Raw genomic sequence first — 11817 nt, forward strand, 5'->3', positions numbered from 1 at the left:
AAATTATTTTCAATATTTTGGACTATTCACATTGAACCACCTTTTTCTTGCCTTGGTTGAGTTTTCCGCAGAAAATACAATTTATTTAGCAAAACTGATTTGTCTGCGCAAATGTGGGAAACTTTGCCAAGTATTCAAGACAGTGGACCAGAAAATGACAGTAGCAATATTAATCTTGACCAGAACACAAGAAGACCTGGTTTTACAAGATATATTTTCATTTTAATTTACTATATATAGTTTACCTAAAATAGATATTTAAATGGCACATGGACTATGCGTATATTTTTAAATCTGTTTTCTTAGTTTTTGAAAAAAATTGCTAAAGAGCATTTAGGAAATAAAACCCAATAGTGTAACAATTGTTTTGATTTTAAACAAACCTCACATTTTATAATTATTTAGAAGTGAAAAATAGGATATTTAGTATATTAATTTATTTCCAGCAAATGAAAATTGAACCCCTGAATAGATCAGGTCTAGGAAGCAAAGAAAAGTCTGCATAGTACTGATTTGCTTTTGATACCTTTCAAACCCAGTGAGGTCAATATGCCATATCTATCATTTTAACACTCATGCATTTATTTGTATATATGTATCATAAAATATGTTGATATGAGAAACAAACTTTTAAGCAAAGTCATTAGTAATATCTTAAGTTTATTCAAAATATACAACTGAGAAGTTAAAAATAGACGAGAAAAGCATATTACAAAAGTCCATAATGTCTGATTACCTACTGTAGACTTTTTAAATTTAGAAATCCTCTTATATGTTAATAAAATTTGCATTTTTTGCAAATGACATTGTTAGATAAATTTTAAAGCACACTACAAGTTAATGTAATTCTAAAATGTTAAATATAGTCACTATCTGGAAATATGTTAAAATAATTAAATTTATGTGTAAATTCTGGTGTATATCAATTGTCGCTTATAGAATATCCTGAAATTAAATTATCTTTCTTCTTAACATGGTCTTTCTTAAAATGAAATAAAAATAAGAAGATACTTATGTAGCATTTCAGATACTGGATTGAAAGTGGGACTCAACAAATAGAAATTTATGAATTCTAAATTGAAAGTTGAACTTAAGTTGTAAAGATAGCTTTAATGAAACATCTTCTAACATACAGCAGCAGCTTTGCATTAATCATTAACTGTGCCTAAGCAATAATTCATTTTGAGGTTTGAAAGGATTTTGTTATATATGACTTTGGTCATTGGTCATAGTTAAATAGTGTCACATGTATACCAGACTAATATAAATTAATGACTAATATCCATTCTTCTTAGATGGGAGACTAAAGACCTGGGTTTACGGTGTAGCAGCTGGGGCATTTGTGTTACTCATCTTTGTTGTCTCCATGATTTATCTAGCTTGGTGAGTGTTTAAATATTTCAAAGTCTAAGGGTATATATAAGCTTTCTGTTTCCCAGGAAGAATTTTCAAGGACCATAACTCAGGGAAAAGAATCTGATTATCTCCAAAATATACATTGTGCTTATTAAAAGATCATCTAAAGCCCTAAATAAATATTAATTTAGTCTTAATCTAAGACCCACCAAACTGGAGCCCTTTAATTTCTGTAGATAAGCTAGAGCAGCTCTAGTTCATCTTCTGCTTTATGTTCTGGGTTATGCAATAGAATATTGATTTGTATATTAATGGTCAGTAGCAGAATTTTATGTTGAATTACTGGAGGAAGGTGTTATGGTAATACCTAATCTTTTTCAGCTCTCCTTTAAAATGCATGCTTGCAAATTAATGGATTACTTATAATAGCTTCTGGCCAAATATAAATGATTATGGTATGTTTTCCATCATATTAGGGAAATTTCATTTGGGTTAGTATTAGGTAAATTCCAATTTACATTTTATAGAGTAATAAAATATTTTAAGAGCTCTATTTCCAGTTTATTTAGAGCATAAAATTAAGGAATTTAGAGATACCCCAAACCCAAATTTTTAAGTTTGAATTTATGTTCTGCAGGGAATTATGCAAGCTAAATCAATATGTTTTCATTTTTATACTAAAAAATGAAATTTACAATGAAAGACTGATTTTCTTTGTTCTCACTTTATTAATGTTTTATAGCAAAAAGCCAAAGAAACCTCAAAGAAGGCAAAACAACCGGCTGAAACCTTTAACGTTAGCCTATGATGGAGATGCAGACATGTAAAATATTAATTATCCTGTCAACAACCAGTTTCAGCTTTCAGACCGTGCAGTAGATATTCGGAGGCCACAAAGCTTTCCAAACTGTGTGGATTAAAATAAAGCTTAACTTTTTAAAAGATCATCATAAGGAGTGAAAATCACAGTGCCATTGAAGATTTCAAGACAGTACCACTTCCATAGAGTCCATCAGCCCTGGGAATTACAGATTTAGTTGAATATATGCTGCATTATGAGAATTTCATCATCTTTTGTGAAATTTACCAACTGACAATTCACCTGGTTCTCTAGAAATATAGTGTTGGAATTGGCCAATCAGGATGCCTGATGCAAGCCTCTGTCTGTGATATTAAGCGATAGTTAATATTTTAGCATGACCTGTTTAAACCAAGATCTCTACAATACTATATTCAAACACAACAACATGTATACTCGGTTGAATAAAACACATTATGTACATGTTAATGATTAATCTTAAGAAATAAGCTCTAAACTGAGCAGAAAACTCAGTGAAAAATTCAACATCTTGGCGGTGGATGGTAGCTTTTATTGACCTGGTTTTCAGAGGCAGAGACTCTTTTGCTTAAGACTTGATTCTTATCTTTCCAAATTACGAATGCCGGACATGTACTAGTATCTTAGAAGAGTCCTTAATTCAATATTTTATAGTGATTATTGTCTGGAAAACTAATTTGCTTGTGTTAATATGTTTCCTCTTTCCCTAATTTTCAAACTGGTTGCCTGTATCTTTTTTTGCTACACGGAAGGCACATTTTTGCACTATATTAGTGCAGCATGATAGGCACTTAACCAGTATTGCCATAGAAACTGCCTCTTTTCATACGGTATAAAAACATCTGTGCTCAGAATGTCATGGAGACACTTAAAAGTTTTTGTATCCTGAAGAGAGTTAAGTTCGGCAATGGGATGGAATAGCTATTTATCTGCTGTAGACACTTCAGTACTGCAGGCATGTGAAATCAACAATACGGCAGTAATTCAAGTGTGTAAGTCCAGAACTCATTAACCCTCCAAAATGTGGATTCCCCTGGTTGGTTTTATTGTACTTTGAAGGCTGTTTACGACTAGATTTTTATATTTGTTATCTTTGTTAAAAAAAGAAAAGAAAAGAAAAAAAGAAAAGAAAAAAAAAGAAGCGGATTGTCTTTTTAAATTGAGCAGAAGGAGAAAATAATGTAGTGATTTTTGTAACAAAAAGAAATCAGAATTGTATGTTGATTTTCCTCTTCCCTGATTTGTTTTCATCAATCCTATTCAAACATATTTCAAGATGTATAGTTTAGTTTCTTTCATCAGTAAAATGTAAAGCAGTGTTTTTAGTGAATTATTTAAAACACTGAAATTCTAAAAAGAAAAAAAAAAGTTGCCCAAGACTACATTACATATCTAGACCAAGGATGTCAGATGTTTTCTGTAAAAAAAAGGCCAGATAAGAACTATTTCAGACAGGTTTGTGCTGCAGGTTCTCGATTCTACTGTTGTAGCAGCACTGCCATAGACAAAACACAACACATAAAGGAAAGAGCACGACTACTTTCCAATAAATCTTCAAGAGTTCAAGAAAAGTCAGGGGAAAGGATTAATGCAGCAGTAGAGCACTTAGCTTGCATGTGTGAGGCTCTGGGTTGGATCCCCAGAACTGCATTCAGTATTTATATATATATATGTAGCCAGCAGGCAGCATTTGCAGGTCAGAGTTGACTGACCAGTGGTCTAGTTTTTTCACTGCTAACTCTCCATGATATCCTCTTTAGTTTTCCTTCATTTATCCTCACACTGTGATCAGTATTTAAAGATTAAAAAGTAATCCTTCATTTATCACTGTACTGAGATTAGGGACATAGCTCAGCAGGAAAGCTCCAGCCTTGAATGTTTGAAGCTCTGGGTTCAAGCCCCTACCACTGCAAATAAGAATAAATTGTCACCATATCTTAAGTAGCTATATATATTTTTTCACAGTTGTAACGCTAGGAACGACCCAGAGAAAAAATAACTAACTTGGCTGGCTTTTGTATGAAAAGAAAATTCAAAGGTGCCATTAAAAAAGAACATTTACTTCAATAGCGTTTGGGAGAGGGAAGGATATTTGGTTTTCAGGCCATTTAAAAAATAGTGCAACAAGCTATTTTAATCTTAAGCATAGTTATGTTGGTCTAACAGTGGTTTGAAATGTGTAGTTTTACTTAATACTAGGGTTTGAACTCCCCCTACTGTTCACTAGAATATTTTCAAAGATTACGAAGGACATGTTAAGATACCATTGTTTCAGAAATGAACAGATTTTTATAAATTTTTTTGAATAGCAATTAAATGTAGTGTTGAGTTCTCATTCAATATTCACTGTTTTAGGCCATCTAAATCATTTTACAGTGAACAATCAGAATGGTAAGAATTAAAACCAAGTATTTAAATAAGGAAATTCATAAAAATATTTTTCATCTGTCATTGATAAAGAAGAGAAAGATAATATTAAAAAGAACCTGTGATTGTCAATATTTATAACTCAGGGGTCTGCTAAGTAATCCCCAATTTGGTCTTTTTAAATAAAAGAAACTCCATTTTCTCCAAAATAGTTGAGAGTGGCAGTTATGTGAGGCTATGTGAGGAATTCAAATAATTACTTGATAAAATGTGGGCAGCACGTAATAATTTTGAATTTATTAAATAAAATAAAGTGTTTCTACTTAGGCTATGCTTATCCTGTACATTGTCATTAATTCATAAGGTGAATTGAAATTCTTACCTATGTAAGAATTACATAAGTCAAAATTTTAAATATTATTAAAAACAGGATTTTACTTGTAAACAGATTACTTTTACAGAACTACCTGTATGGAGTAGGTTCAATATAATCTAAAACTAGGGAACAAGTTAGAAGTTAATTACTAGGATAAATATTGAATAGCCTAAATACTGAGTAGCCTCTTGTTAGAACGAAGAAGAGAGGGAAAGTTAGCTGACTGGCTATTTTGGTCAAGTGAAGTTTATTGTCTTAGTGTTTATAACATGAAAATGGCCTTATTTTTGTTCTTGGCATCAGTCAATGAGGACTTAAAAACTTTCCTGGAATTTCATCAAAACCTTATTCCTCCTTTTCTAAGAATTCAGAAGGGGAATACAGTAGTAACTTATCTATTGATACTTTTGCCTTATAAAACGGTCTGGGAGCTCACAAAGATTAAGAATTGTTTGAGGGTTCAGATGTGGCTAAATGATAAAGCACAGACCTTGCCTTCTTGAGAACCTTGGTTTGATCCCCAGCACAGCAAAAGAAAAAAAAATGTTTTTCTTTCAGCATTATGCTCTGCTTTATGTGTAAGAAACAAAATATTGATACTGTATTAAGATACATTGTTAGACTGTTTCAATAGTAACCACATAGGCATAGCATAACTAATGTCTCCTGAGAAGCATTGAATAGCTCCCTCATCGATACCTAATCTAGGATATTGGTCATAATTTTGATTTCAAAGTCATTCTAATAACACTAGAGCATAGCTTAAGCTAATTTGAAAAGTGCATATAGTTTATAATGACTTAGAACAAAGCACAAATTATAAGACACTGGTAGGCTCTGTGAAAAATTAGTAATGACTTTTGTTTAAATATGTACCTAAGACAGTCAAGAAAAAAAGGAGAATGTTGAACTAGTGACAATATCTTGTAGACATGTCACCCTACTCTATATTTGTTTTTCTGGGTGATTCATATCTTTCCTTTTGTGTCTTAGGCCATGTTTTCTTTACACTCCTCATTCATTCTCAGGTCAGTAGCAATGGTCATTGTGATTCAATAAAATCCCTCCTAAGTGTCTTGACATTTCAAGGAAAAGTCCCGTTTTTAGGGCTTCTCAGAGGAAGGAAACAACATCTCTCACAATTTTTTTATACCCTCTAACTCCTCTGTCCTTTGAGCCTTCCTAACATATTTTTTCTCCCTTCACAATTAATCTTGCCTACTTCCCTCAGGACTACCTTCTACAAAACATGCTGAAGATTTTAAAAATCAAAGAAATAAGTGAACACCTATATATCCTTCCTATAGAAGTCAAAGCATCACTTGGTGAGCTTTTTAACTTAAACAAAATGTACTGGTCAAAGACACAAATGAAGTGATAAGAAAAGACAGGGAAAATATGTTTCTCCCCGCCAAAAAAAAAAAAAAGGAGACCATTTCTAAAATAAAATGGCCAACACCCACAGTCACTTTCCCCTCCTAATCGGCCTGTCTCCACCTCATTCACATCCAACCTTGCATCTGATTCACCACCAGAAAGAAGTCGCCATTCTTAGACTGAATGGGAGTCTGACTTGATTTGCAAAAGCCATGCTCTCAAAATGAAATCTGAGGTCTCACAATTTGTCAATGTGTAACCAAACTTCAATGCAATGCTTGTTCTATTTTTTCCTCTAAGAATGGGAGTGTTGATAGGTGGGGAGACCATAAACAAATCTGGAAGGAATCTTACAAGAGTGAATTTTTCTGAGAATAATTTAGGTGTGAGAACTCAAACAACCACCTGCTGCTCTGGTCTCATTCTCAGACAGCCTTGATGTGGAGTAGGACTTTGAACATCTGAGACTGAAGAATTAGTTTATAAAAGGTTTTGCAGTATGACATGATAATTCTGTGGGTGGGGGAAGGCTGGTTATATCTACATTCTTGAATGAGTAAAATATATAATAAATGGAGTTAATTTTTGTGCTTTCCCTACTAAGCCAGATTTTTAAACAGTATATAAAAATTTTTTAGTTTGTATTAATTAAGGTTTTACCAACCAAAAATCTCTAATTTATTCATAATATTTTTGGCTGTCAATCTTACTGTTACGTTTGTAGATTTTTTTCAAGCAATGGTTTCTAGATCACCTACTTTGAATTCTGATTAAACTTTTCCCAACTATTTTTTAGAAATCTGAATTTATTTTTAAAAAATGAACATTAAAATTAATCTTTTCAGTACTTTTCCTGCCTATTTCTAGCACAGCAATTTGAAGAGGTCAAAATTTATCACTGCACAATCTAACCTTATTAAATTTGCAATGTCTTTCTATAAATTTTAATTCTCTAGATGTTTTTTATTTAATTACATAAATATTTATTTTGTTTAAATAGAATACATATGTGTAAGATGTTTTGTTAATATTGCTTTATAAATCTTGTACTGTAATTTATTTTAAATTATGTTCATTTCTTTTTTAACACACAAAATGTCTGTACAATTAACAACGGATTTGCAAATAATGTCACTAAGCTTTATTCAGTTAATACAGATGGCACGTGAAGATGTAATACGCTTTTTTTACATTTTCATATGGGTTATTTGTAAATATGTTGCTGACAAACAAGGAAGTCATTTTCATTCTAATTATGTGTATCTGTTGTTCTTTGTATCATTTGCTACTCAAATGTGGGTTAAATTTTTACTACTATGATGTCCCTTCCTGAGTCTTTTTTTTAACAATTTCAATTTAAAATTCTCAAGGGCATGGGGAGATAGTTCAGAGAGCTAGAGCTCATGCTTTGCATGCAGGAGTCCTGAGATTCTTTCCCAGGCCCTGCTATGGCTTCCTGCACACCACTGGGATTGATCCTCAATCATGGAGCCAGAAGTAGCCCCTGGGCACTGCCAGATATTGCTCAAAAATTTTAAAAATAAATAAAAACACATTATGTAAATAATACGTTCAAGAAATACAAACATTTACTTTAGAAGTCTGCCCCAGCCATCAGATTAATTATAGACAATGAGTCTTGATTTCCAGTCAATTTTTTAAAAAGATTCTCAACAGAGAAAGGTTAAACACCATGGAATAGATCATGACTCTTCCTGACCCTCAGTCAAAAAGCAAATCTTTGTCTCCTCCCTCTCCCTCTCTTCCTCTCCTGCCTCCCTCTCCACTACCCCACCCCCTCCACCCTGTATGCCAAAGACCAAGCCGGAAAAAGGCTGGAATGCACAATAAATTGAGCATACCCTTCATTCCCAAAATTCAGAATCACACGTTCAACAAAGGATGCTACGATACATTACTGCGAGGGGTAGCTTGCAGTTCAAAATTTTCTGAACAGCTATTTGCTGAAATATAACTAAGAAAAGAATCATCTGAACACTATATAAATCTCTCAAATATGAGTTTAGCCTCAAATAATTGATAAATAACTCCTTGTGATTTACAGTCTCATTTTCTGTGTTCATTACAACTGAATCTAGGTGGAAATGTTTTAACTATACTCAGATATTTCATATATAGACATACATACACACACATACTTTCAAAATCAGATTATTCCCTTAGGTTTTTATTTTGCAACTCCAGTTTATGGCTTACATCCTGCCAATACAACTATGAACATGAACAATCTAATTACTTTTGTGTTTCTTCTGAATCTTTAGTGGTTACTTTCATCAAACTTTTGTTTCTATGAAATTTAACCTGATAGGTTTGGAGCATTGTACATAAAATTGTAGCACTATAGCACTGTAGTCCCATTGTTCATCGATGTGCTCGAGTGGGCACCAGTAACATCTCCATTGTGAGACTTGTTACTGTTTTTGGCATATCGAATATGCCATGGGTAGCTTGCCAAGCTTTGCTGTGCAGCAGGATACTCTCAGTAGCTTGCCGGGCTCTTTGAGAGGAATGGAGGAATGACTGTGTGCAAGGCAAATACCCTACCCGCTGTGCTACCATTCCCGCCTTACCCACTGTGCTATTGCTCCAGTACATAAAATTAACACAGACAATTCCAGATGTTTGTAAAGTTCTTTAACAGCTTTAAGATAGTTTTGGATTCCTTGGTGTCCTGTGCATGTAGTCTTCATGCATGTTGGTTTCTTGCTGGTGCTGTCTCGTGATTTTCCCTTACTATGTCCCTTAAAGTTCATTAATCCAGTGGCCCTTGAAATTCTACTGCCGATGCTCTGCAGTCTGCCTCTTTTTCTGACGCTTGCTGTCCTTGGTTCCTCTGGCTATCAGAATTAAGGCTTCTGTTACATACACTGTTAAGATAACAATGCATGAGATGAGGTGCTCATTCATTTCAGACCTTCTACTAAATCTCTAGCATTTTTATCAAGAAAAGATAGCCTTCTGGATTCTGTTTCCCAACACTTCTTTTTTAATGTAATCTGTAGGCTTTTAAAGTTTTTGTTCTAGGCTAAATGATAGGGTCATATATGTTCAGTATGATGTGCAAAGTTTCTGCACACCCTCGTCACCAGAGTCCCAGAGGTATCTTCTTAATTTAGGGCCTATTTGCGCTATGAAAATATGATTAACATCAGGCTGAAGGGGATTGTCTGTTTATTTAAGACCTCCTAGGCACATACTCAGGTATTGTCACTCTTTCTTAGTCTCCTGTGAGTCCAAGGTCTGAGGACAATTTATGGTCATGGGAAATTATAAACTTCCCAGTATCAGAAATAACCCAGGACTTAGCAACAATGTTTAAAATGAATGATGGGGACAGCTAAAATGAAGCCGCTTGCAGTAATTGGGAAGGAAAAACTGAGGCTTCCTATTTCTCCCCTCCTCATAGTACCCTTAAGAGCATGGTCACCCGTGTTGGGGTCTTCTCCTGGGCTCTGTTGGGTGCACTCCCTCGTCCAGTAAGGGGCCACCGCTCAGAGTCCTGTGGACAGGGTCGAGCTTCCCTCCAGTTAAGGGGAGGGGTTCGAGGGAAAAGAGCAAACCTATGCCAAGGCCTCCACAACAACTGAGAAATGAGAAATGAGCACATGAGCGGGGGTGGGTGGAAGGAGGGGGCGTCCCGTCAAGTGGTTTCAATTTACTGAGCAAACATCGAAGCTTACATAGGTGGGCAGTCATGTAGTCACAGTGGTTAGAGCAAGCATGCATTTCATCTCAGTTCTATATAGGATTACGTTGTTTCATTACATTTCTATCGATGGATTACATTGTTCCATTATAATTTTACAGATAGAGTTACATTCTTCCTTTGTGATCATAATGGATAGATTATCACCAACACATCTGCCAGACACAACCTGTCCCAGGACCTCACGGACCTGTGATGGTAAATATACATGTAACAGGCTTCTGAATGCTCAGGGAACATCTACCTGGCAGAGCCCAAGGAGTAATATGGCACCTCAGAGCAGACCAAAAGAAGCTTTTCTCCCAACACACACGGAGATGGTACAGCTGGATTCCAATCTTCTAATAAAAGATTTTCCTTTCCTTACTGCTCTCCCCTTACTACTTCCTCTATCTGGAACAACTCTTTGTCTAGACAAAAGCCTGGCTGCTCCTATTTATGCACATCCCTGCTTAAAGTTCCCTCCTTAGAGAAGCCTTCCTTAAATACCCTGCTATTCTCTTTATCTTATTCTTTACTTTTTTTTTATGGTATCTGATACTATTTTTCTTTTTAATTTTAGCTGTTTTTACTTTTGCTCTTACCTATAGGGAAAAGACAAGGTCCTGAACTGTTTGTATTCCTTGCCTGGAATGAAGCCCAACACTTTTTAAAGATAATGAATTCTTGTTGAATAAATAATTGAACTTTGAGTTTTATGGACAAAGTGATTAAGTTAAATAGCATTCAATTACAAAGAGGTCACCAGGGTTAAGAGACCATCTAATTCATTCAAAGCTTAACCTTGTCAATAGTCTTGCTTCATGAATACCTTTTATATTTGTTTCGTTTAGAGGCGCACATTAGCCTAAACTCATCAGCAGGCACAAAGCTGTGACTGGGAATGGTTGCTGAGAGGTTGAAGCAATGAAAACTGATGACTGAGACATCACACAGCTGAGTGAGCTCAGTGAATGTGTCCCATTGGATTTAGGAAACTGTTGAGGAGATCTCCAAGAGAAAGAGAATTCTGTCATAGTTTTCTCCCAATTTTAACTTCACCTGGTGGCAAGTTCCAATAGGAGGAGAGAAGGGAGTGGCAAGTATCATTACATGAGGCAGGGAGGCTGATTCAGGCAATAGCACTGCCAAATTTTTAAAAAGCCTCTAATCCTGGACACAAAAGCAGCCTAACTCTTCTAGTCAGGTTTAAATTATGTTAATTTTGTGGAACCAGTGATCAAAGTACATACTTTTGACCTTAAAACCAAAAGAAAACAATACATTTAGAGTGTTTCCTCATTCCTTACATTGGAACAATAGAGGACATTCAACAATGATTTAAATACAGTAATCAGCCATTTAAAGATGCATTTCTTTTTGTAGAGAATAATGTTTTAATTTTTGGTAAAGAAGGAAAGAATTTCAAAATTGTTGTGACCCACTAAGCCTAAATAGAAATAATAGAAGAGGAAGCAAGCAATCTTGAGGCGAGGCGGAGGCCTGGGTACCAGTCTTTCATAAACACGCTGATTATAGTGAAAATCTGTCAAACCACATCCCCAATGACCCCCAGCTGCTACTCTGACATCTGATATATAACTGTACCCTTTCACAATTTATCTTTATAAAAAGCTTATTCATTTATAATATTTGTCGGCTAGGGGCTATTTTCCAAATGTTCATCACTTTTTACTACCTTTGCCAAAGGGCTACAAGGCTTTATCTGATATCACTACCTTGCAACCATCCATGGAAGGGAAATTATTTCTAAAAATAAATCAAAGATAAAAGCCC

The 11817-nt window shown here is 34.7% G+C and overlaps 1 protein-coding gene across 2 annotated transcripts in view; it reads left to right on the plus strand.

The window, feature by feature from the left end:
* THSD7A (thrombospondin type 1 domain containing 7A) overlaps positions 1-7567 on the plus strand; it is a 465946-nt gene extending 458379 nt beyond the window's left edge. The window contains exons 26-27 of one of the 2 annotated variants that reach the window (XM_055121051.1): positions 1296-1383; positions 2099-7567. In XM_055121051.1, coding sequence (XP_054977026.1) covers positions 1296-1383; positions 2099-2183 — 173 coding nt within the window. In that variant the 3' untranslated portion in view covers positions 2184-7567. The remainder of the gene's footprint in view (positions 1-1295; positions 1384-2098) is intronic. The other variant, XM_055121083.1, reaches the window with a different exon arrangement.
* The last annotated feature ends 4250 nt before the right edge of the window (positions 7568-11817 follow it).

This window comes from Sorex araneus, chromosome 1 (genome assembly GCF_027595985.1).
Source record: "Sorex araneus isolate mSorAra2 chromosome 1, mSorAra2.pri, whole genome shotgun sequence".
Lineage (NCBI taxonomy): Eukaryota > Metazoa > Chordata > Mammalia > Eulipotyphla > Soricidae > Sorex > Sorex araneus.